The following is a 14,907-nucleotide window of genomic DNA, read 5'->3' as shown; positions in this document are numbered from 1 at the left end:
GTAGCCAAGGATGTACAGGGTATACACAAAGTCATCAGGTATGAAAAGAGGCCACGAGAAGTGACCAAATAGAGGTCTTTAAATTTAAGGAGGGGTTCTAGGATGGACATAGAGATGATGTTTCCACTTGTAACGGTCGCATATACTAAATAGACATTAATAAATACAGTAAGGAATTCAGGAGAAACCTCTTTACCTAGAGAGTGGCAAAAAATGTTGGAAATTGCTACCACATGGAGTAGTTGAGATAAGTAGCAAAGATGTATTTAAGAGGAAACCAGATAAACACATGAGCGAGAAAGAAATGGAAGCATGTATTGATCGGATTAGAGTAGTTGGGTGGGAGGAGGCACACTTGGAGCCTGAACACTGGTGTGAAGCAGTTGGGCCATACCACCTGTTTCTGTGCTGTAAATTGTTTGTAATTCTTGGCATGTGGCTCCGATATCTCCGAAGTGTTTATGTAGGAAAATGTAGCAGCCAATTTACACAGGGAGATCGCACAAGTAATCATGTGGTGAATGACAGTTAATATCATTTTCATGGTATTGGTTGAGGGAGGAGTGTTGGCCTGCACACTGGAAGGACTCTCTGCTCTTCATTGTGCCATGGAATTTTGAGTGCCCACCTAAACTGGTAGATATGGCATGAGCACTAATGCCTTATTTGAAGGATGGTGCCTCTGAGTTTTTTCAATGGAGTGCTGGCCTAGGCTACTATTTAGTTAAGGTGAGAGAGAGAAACCAGGAAATTATAGACCTGTGCATTCTACATTTGTTATGGGGAAGATATAATGAAGAGTGGAATGACTCAGCATTTGGAGAAATTAGTGAACAAACTTGGATTTAGGAATATTTAAATAATGTGTAATGAGCCTAATTGTAATTTTTGAGTAAGTAAGTAAAGCCAGGGGAATGTCTATGGATATAGTTTGTACGGCTTCCAGAAGGCATTCAGTAAGGTTCCATGTAACAGCCTGTTAGCTAAAATGAAGGCTAATGGAAATAAAGGCAAATTATTTACCTGCTTAGGAGTTGCAGTAGAAGACAGAGAGCAGGGATAATAGTTATATACTTGAATTGGAAGGAAGCAATTCGCGTTTGTCTATAAAAATCTTTGGTGGGGCATTAGGTGGAGTTCAATCCGGAGAAGGGTGAAGTAATGCATTTGGGGAAGACTAACAAGGCAAGGGAATACATAATAAATGGTCGGATACTGTGAAGTGTAGAGGAACAGAGGGGCTTGGAGTACATGTCCACAGATTCCTGAAGGTAGTTGAACAGGTAGATATGGTGGTCTCTGCTGTGCTGATACTGTATGAAACACTGGTTAGGCCGGAGCTGGGGTACTGCATCCAGTTCTGGTCATCGCACATCAGTTAAGATTGCACTGGAGAGAATACAGAGGCGATTTACTAAGTTTTTGTCTGGACTGGACAATTTTGATTTTGTGGAATGGTTGGATAGGCTGTTGTTGTTTTCTTTGGAAGAGAGGAGGCTGAGGGGAAACCTATTTATGTATTAAGTTATGAGGGGTCTAAATAGAGTGGATAAAAAGGCCCTACTCCTTTTGGTTGAGGCGTCCATAACTTGAGGGCATGGATTTAGGGAAAGAGGCTTAGTGGGAAATCGAGGGCAAATGTTTTCACCCAGAGGTTGGTGGGGATCTGGATCTCACTGTCTGAAAAGGTGATAGAGCCAGCATCCTTCATAACATTTAAAAAGTACTTTGATATGCACTTGAAGTGCCCTAATCTTACAAGACTGCGGACCAGGAGCTGGAAAGTGGGATTAGGCTGGATGGCTACTTGTCAGCCAGCATGGACCCAATGGCTACCTTCCATGCTGTAGATTTCTATGATTTCAACTAACCACTATATTTATTAATGGCTTGGAGAACACGAGAGAGTGATATATCCAAGTTTCCTTATTTCGCTTCCTTCCAATTTGAATACGTAACTGTAATCCCTGCTCTCTTCTTCTGCATCTCCTAAAAATTCCATTAGCCTTAATTTCAGCTAGCAAACTCTAATGTGTAACCTTACCAAATGCCTTCCGGAAGCCATACAAATTATATCCATAGACACTCCCCTGGCTATGGTTTTAGTTACTTCCTCAAAAATTACAGTTGGGTTCATTAGACAAATCTAAATATTTCTAAATCCAAGTTTGTTCATTCTAATCAACTCTCAGAACAAATATAGAATGCACAGGTCTATAATTTCCTGGTTTCTCTCTCTCACCTTTATTAAATCATGATACAAAGATAGGTGGCATAGATGTTCATGTAGGTGTAAGCATAAAATTACAAAAAGACATTGTTAGATTAAATGAGTGGTCAAAACTTTGGCAGATGGATTTCAACGCAGGTAAGTGAGGCCATCCATTTTGGATCCAGAACAGGAAATATATCAAAGCCTTTCTATTTGGATGGCTAGAATATAAAAGGGAGGAGGTTTTGCTGCAGCTATACAAAGCCCTGGTTAGATCATACCTGGAGTACAGTGAAAAAGCCCTGGTTAGATCACATGTGGAGTATAGTGTACATTTCAGAGCACTGCATTTTATGGTACATTGACCTTGACAGGAGTGCAGCAAAAATTCACCAGCATATTACCAGGGCTACAAGGATCAAATTATGAAGAGAGATTACATTCCCTAGAATATCGAAGGCGAAGGAATAATTTATAATTGAGGTATTTACGATTTTGAAATGAATTGATAGGATACATAGAAACTTATTTCTGCTGGAATGGGAGTCTAGGACATAATCTTTAAATCAAAGCCATGTTGTTTAAAGAGAGAAGTTAGGAAACACATCTTCAAATAAACAGTGGTAGAAGTATGTACCTTTCTCCCACAAAATGCAGTAGATGTTCACTGAATTAATTATTTTAAATCTGAGACAAGGGTATTGAGGGCTAGAGCCAAGGTGGTACATGGATTTAGGATACAGATCAACCATGATCTGTCTGAATGAATGGCTGAACAGGCTCAAGGGGTTGATTGACCTGTTGCTGTGTGCTTCAGCCAGAGGTTGGCGACTGGCTGGAATAAAAATGAACATCAACAATTGCAGTAATGAACCTGACATCCAAAGAATGATGGGCAATATTTGAAGGTTCTTTTCCAAATTACTGGGGCAAGTGGAGTTTTTCCCTTTCTTAATCATGTTTCTCTGCTCATAAAAAATGATCCCTTTGCAGTAATTCACCTGACCAATGCTGAGTATCTGTCTACAGTTTTTGATGATGGCGATGAGAGAACATTGAGACGGACTTCACTCTGTCTGAAAGGAGAGCGACACTTTGCAGAGAGTGAGGTTAGTGGAGAAATGAAGCATCACTGGTTGCCTATTCTGTGCTGCGGTTGCTATGGATACAATAACCTGTGTTTTGCTTAATGTTTTAGACGCTTGACCAGTTGCCTCTTACTAACCCAGAACACTTTGGCACCCCTGTCATTGGAAAGAAGTCTAACCGGGGAAGAAGATCCAATCCACTGTGAGTAATAATTTGTCGTGCACAGCTATAAAACATGAAGATTAATAATAAAAACAAAAACAAAAAACTGCAGATGCTGGAAATCCAAAACAAAAACAGAATTACCTGGAAAAACTCAGCAGGTCTGGCAGCATCAGCGGAGAAGAAAAGAGTTGACGTTTCGAGTCCTTATGACCCTTCAGCAGAACTGTCAACTCTTCTTCTCTGCCGATGTTGCCAGACCTGCTGAGTTTTTCCAGGTAAGATTAAGAATAAGATATCCCAATCTTTTTATGAGCGAATTTTTATATGTAGATTTTAATTCCCTACATTCCTGTATAAATGCTTTTTCCCTGACCTATATGGGAAATTTTATTTTCCCTGTTTCAAGACGTTTTCCTTCATTTTAGAAATCATTTTGCTGGAGTTCAGAAATAATCTTTTTTGTGCCCTTTTAACCCTAAAATGAACTGTGAAAAATAACTCTCCCCGTTACCAAATAACTTGTCACATTCTACTGTTCTCCTATCCCAGAGCACTGCCATTTGTAATAACTACCCCCTTAGCAAATCATCTGACCAAGTACTAGATAGCAGGACAGGTAGATAAGGTGGTTAAGAAGGCATCTGGGGATACTTGCCTTTATTAGCTGAGGCATATAATATAAGAGCAAGGACGTTTTGCTACTGTATAAAATGCTGGTTAGGCCACAGCTAGAGTGTTGCATGTAGTTCTGGAATCCACATTGTATGAAGGATATGATTGCACTAGAGAGAGTGCAGAGGAGATTTACCAGGATGTTGCCTGGGCTGGAGGGTTTTAGTCATGAGGACAGTGGATAGACTGTGGTTATTTTCCCTGGAGCAGAGGAGATTGAGGGGGGACATGATTGAGGTATAAAATTATGAGGGGCATAGATAGGGTCGACAGGAAGGAACTTTTCTCCTTGGTGGAGGGATCAATAACCAGGGGGCATAGATTTAGGGTAAAGGGCAAGAGGTTTAGAGAGGATGTAAGGCAGAATTTTTTCACCCAAAGGGTGGTGGGAATCTGGAACTCTGCCTGAAAGGGTGGTAGAGGCAGAAACTCTTATAACACTTAAGAAGTATTTGGATGTGCACTTGCGATGCCATGGCTATGGGCCTAGTGCTGGTAAGTGGGATTAGAATAGTTAGGTACTTGTTTGACCGGCATAGGCTCGATGGGCCAAAGGGCCTTTTTCTGTGCTGTCGACCTCTATGACTCTATGACCTACCTTATAAAAATGCCACTGCATAATTATTAAATTTTTCTAAACATTTATATTAAAAATTGTACAAGTATGCATACATCCTACTGACCCATGTTCCATTATAAATTTCTGCATTCACACTTGTAAACTATCCATGTAAACCTGTTGTGCAGTAATTGTACTCTCCTGCTAACAGAGACAGTGCAGTGCCACCACCTTTTGGATTAGTATTTGCACAAAGTGAGAATTCAAGTTTAAAGTTTAGCCCAGTTACGTGCTTGGATGGTGCAAAAGTGAATGAAGACACACCAACATATCCAAGACTGATTTGGGGTAAAAGCTTAACATCAGGTTCAGCATAAAGAAAGACTTGCATTTATGTAGCACCTGTTGCAACAACCAAATATCCGAAAGCATTTTATAGCCAATGAAGGACTTTATTTGAAGGGTAGTCACTGTTGTAAAATTAGCAGCAGCTAATTTGCACAGAGCAAGCTCCCACAAAGAGCAATATGATAATGGTCACATAATCTGTGTGATGTTGATTTGAGAGATAAATATTGGCCAGGACACCAGGGATAACTCCCCTTTTGAAAGAGTGCCATGGGAAACAGGGCCTAGGTTTAATGTTTAATAAAGGCAGCACCTCCAACAGTGCACCACTTCCCCAGTTCTGCACTGGAGTGACAGCCTTGATTTTTGTGTTCAGATCCTGGACTGGGATTTGAATGTACAACCTTTTGACTCCGGCATGTCTGTCACCTAAATATCCCCATCTTAGCCTGAAGTCTTGTTATATTTTTGTGTTGGTTCAACTGAATTCTGCCAGTGCCAGAAACAGAACATTCTTCAGCTTTTGCAGGTGGAGACAACTCCTATCACTCATAAATTAAACTGCAAAATTACCAGATGCTAAATAAATTGTTTAAGGTGCTCCTTAAATTGTACCTTTGACAAAGCTTTTACTTGGCTCAGTGTCAGATTTTATCTGTTGGCACTCCTTTGAGCTGCCTTGGGCTGTTTTACTACATCAAAGGCACCATATAAATATAAAAACAAAAAAACTGCGGATGCTGGAAATCCAAAACAAAAACAGAATTACCTGGAAAAACTCAGCAGGTCTGGCAGCATCGGCGGAGAAGAAAAGAGTTGATGTTTCGAGTCCTCATGACCCTTCGACAGAACTTGAGTTCGAGTCCAAGAAAGAGTTGAAATATAAGCTGGTTTACCATATAAATATAAGTCATTGTTGCCTGATAACACTCCTGTGAAGTGCCTTTGGCTGTTTTACTATGTTAGGGACTGTGTAAGAATGACAGTTGTTATTAACCCACTCAGAGTAACACTCTCAAAGAACGGGTTAATACTTTTCTGATTTATTACGGTCATGAGAAAGATTGGATATTACTGCATTTGTCTGGGCTGGAGTCAGATATTGATTGATCCTAGAATGAAAGCAATATCCTTGCAGCCACAGTGCACCCCTAACCCACTATATGTTCTTTTCTATCTGAAAAGAGTTATGTGAAAGGCCAGAGTTCTCTAGCATCCCTGAACAGGATAAAGGTGCTGGTAGTCAGTCTGATTAGTAGTGCCTGATTAACCAAGTTTGAAACTTTCATGTATCCGTTTCTTTTTCAGTGCAATATCTTTCAATGCAGCAGAGTAACAAACTCTCTTGAAAGATTCGCATCTGTAATGACAGCTGTCAAACTCAAAATTTTATACTTCAGAACCTTTACCGACATTTAAACAGTAACGAATTTGAATAATGTACCATTAACTACTCATTTGTGTTTATTCCTCTTTCAAGATCTTGTGTCCATCGTCTCTTTAAGGCCTATCTGTTCTCTCTTTAAGGCTATCAGATGTAACTCGTTTGTAGAATTGAAGTGCGACAGTATTTTCTCTCTCTCTTATTGGAGAAGAACACCAATAGTTTGTGACCAATCCTTTTTTCCTGTTGCAATTTGTTTCTATTTTATGTTCTGCATAAAGCACACCCCCTTGCAAGAAGGCAGCACCATCCATGCCACTGTATTGGCAGAAAGGCTTGTGTTATTAAAAGCAAACATTTTCAGCACATTAATATTCCCATCTTCTAGGTTTTGAAGAAATTGAAGATTAAGCTATTTAGTACTCAATTCCAGAGCACTTTTTATGTCACTCATTTTAATTTGCTAAATACATACAAATCAATGCTGTTCACTGTCAAAATGTGGGGCTTTGGGATTATGTGCATTAAGGCTCCTGAACAGCGTCCCAAAGCTGCTGATGGACTCGCGGGAATGACCTCTATCATTTGGGAATGATTTATGTCTAATCCATTTCTGAAAGATCGATCTTTGCCATTAAATACAGATATAAAGCTGAAAGTAGCAGCTCAAAGTGTGACCATCCTGTTCAATTAAAAAGGTAAATGAAATTTAATTTTGAAACTAGTGCAAAGTTCCCTGACACAAAGGGTTACTCTTGGTAAAGATATACCTGTGTTACACTTTTGTTCTCTTGATGTGATTTTTAGAGCTGTCATAAAAACGCTTGTTGCATACAAAATGTTTGTCTTTGGACTGCTTTTGCAATTCACTGAGTTACTCACATTCTTAAAGTGAATTACAGCACGGTCAAAGCATTCTGGTTGTGTTATGCTAAAAATAATCACAAGCATGTTTTGGAGGTTTATTTTGGCAGGTTCTATTCAGTTTCCCAAAATATTTACTGTTGAATATATATTGAATACATCAAGCTGCATGCACAAGCAGAAATGGTGCATCATTTGCAATTTTAAAATCCGAGAGGATGTGATATTTGAGCTGAATACAATGAATCAGCAAAGCACTTAATTTCTGAAATCTGAGGAGCGCTAATCCTATTTACAAATTCTCAGCTGTTCTTTGACTACTCCCAATGCACGTTGAAAGAAAGCCGTCAATACAAGTCATGTTCTCAAAACATCTCTGGCCACTTTAAGAAGCCCCAACCAAGCAAGACTCTCTGACTGGCATCTGCTACAGCACAAAGTCCTTCTCCACCATTACATGGAGTTTCTCGCTGCCTAACTACACTTGCTCATCCAAAAATGCCTTTGCAGACACCCACCCCTGTGCATGCCCCTTCTGCATGTAAACCACTTGAGCTCGGGTCAGCTGCCTTTATTCTGTGGCATTGTCAAAGTCATTCAGTGTTTCTAGTTTAAAAATGAACTTGACACAAACAAAAGTATGATGGCTTTGTGACTTCTGTTTTGTGTCCACTGTTTAGCTAGAGTCATAATGTGCTTGTTACTTCTATCTTTGTTCCAAGTTCACGCATGGCATTTATTCAGATTGCACCATATCTTCTTTTGTAATGCCTGAAAGTACAGTGTGACTTATATTTTTTAGGCTCCTGATTTGAGACTCTGCTGTTGTAGGTGTGAACAAGATAATTTCATTCATAATCTGGTGTCTCATTTCATTGTAGCCCTGATGAAGAAGAATCATCTTCATCCAGTGATGAAGATGAGGAAGACCGACGATTAAGCGATGAATTAATTGGTAAAATTGTCTGTGTAGAGTGTGCTAATGGAGACAAAAGGAAGACCTCACGGTACCCAGCTCTGGTGAATATTTTTTAACTTGTTAATTTATTGCAGGAACCAGTTTAAATGTAGAGATTTGTACTGAGACACATTGTGAGCCACAGCAAAGCTTGCTCCGTGTTACTGCCACAAGGTGTAGAAATCTGTCGAGGAACTTAATCTCCATTTTTCATGAGGGCCTGAGCTTAATTAATAAACCAAGTAGCTGATAAATTGGGACAGCTTAAACCTCCTAACTAAATTTCACTCTAAGTACTGTTGAAAATAAATCAAATAGAATGTAGTGACTCATTAGAAATGAACCAGATATCTACACTCCAATTCAGGTTATCTTTAAAAAAAAATCCCTCTCTCAGATGTTTTTATGTGCAAGGGTTATTACCTTTGGTTCAATGTTCTATCAGCTCACTTTTTCCTTCCTATTGCAACTGGGCAAGAAAAGTCTTTTTTCACTTATTTTGTTTTATTCCTAAAGGTAATTTCTCCAGACTGCAGCGATGAAGTCACGGTGAAAAAGGACAGTGTTCTGGTTCGCTCATTCAAGGATGGCAAATTGTAAGTCCTTGCATAATTTATACTGCAGAGAACTGAAATTGATGGGAAAACTGTTGCAGCATGGGGTTAATTCCAAAATACAGCCTTATTGGTAATACAACGATCTTCATTATACAGTGTGTCCTCAGAACCTGTCCTGCATTAGGCTGTTGGAAACCCGCCTACCAACAGCATTTTGTACCTCAAAAGGGCTGTGCATTCCTCTCCGCATGTGGATGAGTGAGAGGCAGGAGCATATCAAAATTCAGCACTGTGCTAGTCCCTAGTGTGTGTGATTGGTACAGTTGATACTAATGGTGGGATGTCTTGCCTCGTGAGATGAAATTGAAATTGAACCTAGAGCTGCTCTGTGCGCAGTATGAACTTCAATAATGAAATAAAAACAGAATATGCTGGCAGTACCCAGCAGGGTTATCAGAATTTAAGACAGCTTAACATTTTAGGCAGAGACTTTTCAATTGAAAAGATTGTTCTTAGATACTGACATAATTTGATACGTAGTGCAGCTGGAGCACAAAGGCCATGCATATGGACAGTGTGTGTATAGATTGAGTGAGCACCTCTGCTCCAACTCCAGGGCATTAAATATCTACCATTGATACAGCTGGTCAGAATTCTAAATTAATCCTTGTAGTAAGCCATAACTTAATGGTTTTAATCCTGTGTAGAATTTCCAGGTGCCAAAAGTGTTCAGTTGAAAGCATTTTTTATTTCCTGTTTTCTGGCAACGTTATTCCTTATTTTCTGGTAATCACTTGTTTTCTGTCAGGGTGGTTACAGCTTTATGCATTAAGATACAGAAAGATACAGAAATTACAACATGGAAGCCATTTAGCCCAACCACTCCTTACTAGCATTTATTCTCCACAAGAGCAAGGGGTTCTAATTGTATATACCCATCCTGTTCCCAAATCCCTTCAACCCCTTTTCTTTCATCCACCTATACAATCTAATCGTAATTGCTGATATATATTCTCCCTCAACCACTTATCCAGAGAGCAAATTCCACAGCCTCACAATGATGTATGAAGATTTTCTCCTGCTCTCTGTTCAAGAGTTCATCTTGAATCTCTGGCCTTTTGTTGAAAACCCCTCACTGACTGGAAATAATCTGCTTCAATCTATCTTGGTCCATCTAATTGTTATTTGAAATACTTATTCTTATCATCCCATAATCTGATGTGCAAAATAAGAAAAACTTCAATTTTACAAATCTTCATATTTGCAGTTTCTCATACCAGTCAGCATCCTAGTGAAACTCTGTTGTTCACTCTAAAGCCTCAGTATCCTTACTATTGTGTGGAGACCAATACCACACATAGTACTCTAACTGAGCTCTTATTAAGGTTTTACATAGGTGCACCCTGATCTCATGGCTTTCATATTCTCTAACTTTTGTAATAAATTGTAGAATTCCATTAACTTTATTACACCTGTGAATATTGTATATTCCCCCCAATCCCTCTCCTCACCTACCATTTGGTTCCACATGCATGCTGACGACACACGCCGCTACCTCACTAACATCTCTCTCGACCTCGCCATTATTTCTAAATTGTCAGACTGCTTATTTGATATCTAATGACAGACGAGCATAAATTTCCTCCACCAAAATATTGGGAAGGCCAAAGCCATTGACTTTGGTCCCTGCCACAAGCTCCATTAATAAGCCAATGACTCCATCCCTCTCTTTGACAACTGTCTAAGGCAGAACCAGACTGTTCACAACCTTGGTTTCATATTTAACCCCCATCACCAAGACGATCTAATTCTACAACTGTAATATCACCTGCCAGCTGCTGAAACACTTATCCATGCCTTCATTATATCCAGATTTGACTATTCCAGTGCTCTTTTGGCGGCTCCTTTCATCCTTCATAACCTCGAGTTCATCTAAAGCTTTGCTGTCCATACTGTTATGGACTGAGATGGGAGGTGTGCGCAGTCAATTCCAACCCCACTTCTCCACAGGTAGTAACAATAATTTAAATGTCCAACTCGCCCACAAAACTTGCCAATTGTTACCCTTTGACACCGTCATTTCCAGCATAAAAAGATTCTAACCAGGCTTCTTTCAGTAAACACAAAAGGTAATTGGTTTATTATCAAATAAAACTTCTTTTTTAAAACGAGTTATAAAAGTGGTTAACATACAAGTTGTAGTTTAAAAGTGCAGCTATTTTCCCCCTTTTTTTTTAAAAATCCTCATTCATACACACAAACACAAAACAGCACAAAACAGGAACACAGTCCCCTGCAGAGGCTGGAGCATAGGAACTTATCTATAAAAAGGATAAAATTTGAAAAGATCTCTATGCTGTTGATCTAATAGAATTCTGGTCACGATAGATTTGGAAGTTCTTTCAGACAGGTTTTTGGTGAAACTGTCCTTGATGACTCTTCTTTATCACAACTTTGTGAACTTTCAAGAAAAAACAGATGAGTTATTCTCATGAGATGTTTCTGATGAAAGATTAACTCACTGTAGACCGCATGTAATTCAAAGGTGAGGTAGCGAGAGAGAAAGAGGGTCATTTTCTTGCAGCTTTCTTCTAAGGTATACACACACTCTCACCGAGAGTTTCAAAGAATGACATGTTCAGAAAATACTTTTCTCAGGCCAGGTGTCTTTAATCAATCAGCAAGAGCCTTTGGTCTGGCAACAGCGGTTCTTTGTTAACTTTGATATACAAGGTATCTCTTCCCTCTCCAGGTATCCCTCGCTGGACATATGTCTGTTGACCCATGGGTTCTTGAAGAATAGCATACTCACAGCCCCAAATTAATCTTACAGAGTTTTAAAAATAACTCAGGAGAGAGAATGTCCAAAATTCAATGTCCTTCAAATTTTTCCAGAAACGGGTTTGTCACATTACCCTAACTGACACCAAGCCCTGTTCACTCGTCATCCCTGTGTCTGCTGACCTAGATTGACTTCTGGTCTGACAATGCCTCAATTTTAAAATTCTCACTCTTGTTTTGCAATCCTTCATCACCTCCTCCAGCCCTGCAACCCTCCGAGATTTCTGTGCTCTGCCAGTCCTGGCTTCTTGAGCATCCCTGATTTTAATTGCTGCACCATTGGTGTCCATGCTATCAGCTCGTATCAAATTTTGTTGATAATGCTCTTATGAAGTGCCTCGGGATGCTTTACAATATGAAAGGTGCTATATAAATGCATGTTATTGTTGACATTGAATTCCATCTGCCATTTTTTCCCTCATTTCCCATCTTATTAATATCCCTTCACAGCTTCTTTTGGTCATCGAAAGGATTATCTGTATCTTGTATGATTGTATTAGCTGTATATTTTGATGTTGCTCCCTTTAGGCCTTTAGCCAAAGCACAGGTAGACACAATGAACAGAATTAGCCCTAGAACTTAAGCCTGTGAGACACCACTATCCACTTCCAACCACTCTGAAAACAAACTGTTCACAACCTTTGCTTCCGATTTCATCCTGAGCTGATCTTCTGACCTCATGCCCTTTCCATCTCCACCATCATATGAAGTACTTGAGGCAAATAACAAACATGCATTTTATGGGAAACATGATACGTACTTGAGTAAGGAATAGATGGATGTGCTAATAGAATGAGATGAAGAGTGGCGGGAAGAGGCTCATGTAGAACGTAAACATTGGTAATTCTGTAAAAATACATTCCGTGGAATAGTCATGCATGTAGTTTTAACCCATTTTCCCTTGTTTCCTTCCACAGCAGGTCATTCCCTGGGTGGTCAGATGATCACGCGAAGCAATTAGACAACAGGCCACTGACACGATTGTAAAATGGGTGGCCTAAACACAAGCCTCTCCATTGTTCATACTTCAGCATTAGAATGAGGTAGCCTAAACATTAGCTGCTGCATTATTCACATTTCAGCATTAGGTTCCGGAAAGGTGCTTACTTGTCTCTCTGTTACAGTGAAAACGGTTGTGACTGCCCTGATAACACTTTGACAGGAAGCTAGCATTTCAGCCAGTAGAGGTGGTCCATTAACGCTCCTGGCGCATCTTTGTCTCCAGCCCCTCATACTGCACACGCTACCACTTCCAGCCCCACACTTTGAAAATGTGACTGCCTCCAGCCCCCCAGCACTGCCTTGTGACTGTCACAGTCGGCAGCCATACACATGATTGGATTAAGCACCTTCCTGGAGCCAAATGCTGAAATGTGAACAATGAGGCAGCTCATGTTTAGGATACTAATGCTGAAATATGAACAATGGAGAGGCTTGTGTTTAGGCCACCCATTTTAGTGGCCTGTTGTCTCGTTGCTTCGTGCGATCATCTGACCACCCAGGGAATGACCTGCTTTGGAAGGAAACAAGGGAAAATGGGTTAAAACTACATGCATGGCTATTCCACGGAATGTAGTTTTACAGAATTACCAATGTTTATGTTCCACATGAGCCTCTTCCTGCCACTCTTCATCTCTCTATTAGCATATCCATTTATTCCTTACTCATGTACATATCAAGTTTTCCACCAAATGCATGTTTGTTATTTGCCTCAACTACTTCAATATGGTGGTGAATTCCATATTCTCAAAGTAAAGAAACTTCACTTGAATTCCATTTTGGATTTATTAGTGACTATGTTTATATTCATGGCCTGGTTTTGGCCTCCAAATGAAGAGATGGTTTATGCAAAACAGCCAATTTTAATGGATTCCATTTCATTGTGTAAAACGTTAGTTGAGGGTCCAGGTGGTATTCATTTTGGAGCCAGTGAGCACCTCAGTGTATGTGGGAAGGTGCTGTCCTTGTGCCTGTGTCTCTGGTTCTGCTCTCCCAACATCATTGCTGTGACTGATTTGTTGCAGTGTGGCTGTACCCAGGAAGGACATCGCAGAATTTAACAGCGAGATGGCCTCAAAATATGATGCTGCAATGAAGGAAGGTAAAGGGAATTTTACTTCATTATACTAAATTGATAGGCAAAAACAATATGAGTCCAGTGTTCTCCAACATGCACATTGTTCTGGTGTAGAAAGTTACTGTGGATTGCAACTTACTGGGAATATAGGCGATCTGCAAATAGTCCTAGAGTTCTGATTTAAAATGGACACATTCTCAGGAACATAGGAACAAGTGTCGGCCATTCAGTCCCTCCAGTTTGTTTGCCATTCAGTGAGATCAGGGCTGATTTACATCTTAATCCCAACTACACTCCTTGGCTTTGTAATCTTATTAGTCATGCCTAACAGTTTCAAATGTTATCATGAGATGATGGCATAGTGGTCATCTCACTGGACTAGTAATCCAGAGGCCCAGGTTTATGTCCTAGAGGGACGGGTTCAAATCTCACCACGGCAGCTGGTGGAATTTAAGTTTGATTCATTAATCTGGAATTGAAAGCTAGTCTCAGTAATGGTGACCATTTGCAAGGGTAGAGGATTGGCTAACTAATAGAAGACAGAGTTGGGATAACAATAGGTGATTAAGTGATTTCAACCTTCCCAACATTAATTGGGATAGACATACTGTTAAGGGCTTGGATGGAGTGGATTTCTTGAAATGTGTAGATTGAAATGTGGGAGCATTTTAGTGATAGCGACCACAACATGATACAGTTTAAATTTGTTATGGACAAAGAAATAGACAAGTTGCAAAAAAATGTTTTGGATTGGGGGAGAGTGGATTTTAATAAAATAACGCAGATTCTGGCCAAGGTAGACTGGGAACAGCTACTTGTGGGGAAATCTACAGAGGAGCAGTGGGGAGATTCAAAAAGGAAATGGGGAGGGTACAGGCTCAACATATTCCCTCTCGGGTGACGGAAAGGAGTAACAATCCCAGAGAACCATGGATGACCAGAGATATTCAGGTTATGATGAGAAGGAAAAGAGAGGCTTTTAGCAGGTACAAGGGAAGCAAATCAGCGGAGGCATTAGGACAGAAAGTGGAGGGTGGAGCTTAAGAAAGCAATTAGGAGAGCAATGAGGGGATATGAGAAAGCTCTGGCTGGTAAAAGTAGGGAAAATCCCAAGATATTCTATAAGTATATCAAGGGGAAGGGGATAACCAGGGAAAGAGTAGGGCCCATAAGAGACCAAG

The 14,907-nt window shown here is 40.0% G+C and overlaps 1 protein-coding gene across 5 annotated transcripts in view; it reads left to right on the top strand.

Moving 5' to 3' along the window:
- Positions 1–14,907, top strand: part of arid4b (AT-rich interaction domain 4B) — a 170,623-nt gene that overhangs the window by 66,484 nt on the left and 89,232 nt on the right. For 4 of the 5 annotated variants that reach the window (XM_041188091.1, XM_041188094.1, XM_041188090.1 and 1 more), the window contains 6 exons: positions 3,242–3,321; positions 3,411–3,502; positions 7,074–7,127; positions 8,175–8,313; positions 8,768–8,847; positions 13,674–13,750. In XM_041188091.1, the coding sequence (XP_041044025.1) occupies positions 3,242–3,321; positions 3,411–3,502; positions 7,074–7,127; positions 8,175–8,313; positions 8,768–8,847; positions 13,674–13,750 (522 nt within the window). The remainder of the gene's footprint in view (positions 1–3,241; positions 3,322–3,410; positions 3,503–7,073; positions 7,128–8,174; positions 8,314–8,767; positions 8,848–13,673; positions 13,751–14,907) is intronic. The other variant, XM_041188092.1, reaches the window with a different exon arrangement.

Source organism: Carcharodon carcharias, chromosome 5 (assembly GCF_017639515.1).
Source record: "Carcharodon carcharias isolate sCarCar2 chromosome 5, sCarCar2.pri, whole genome shotgun sequence".
Taxonomy (NCBI): domain Eukaryota; kingdom Metazoa; phylum Chordata; class Chondrichthyes; order Lamniformes; family Lamnidae; genus Carcharodon; species Carcharodon carcharias.
Note: the sequence above shows the minus strand (reverse complement) of the source record. Positions and strands in the feature narration are given on the sequence as shown.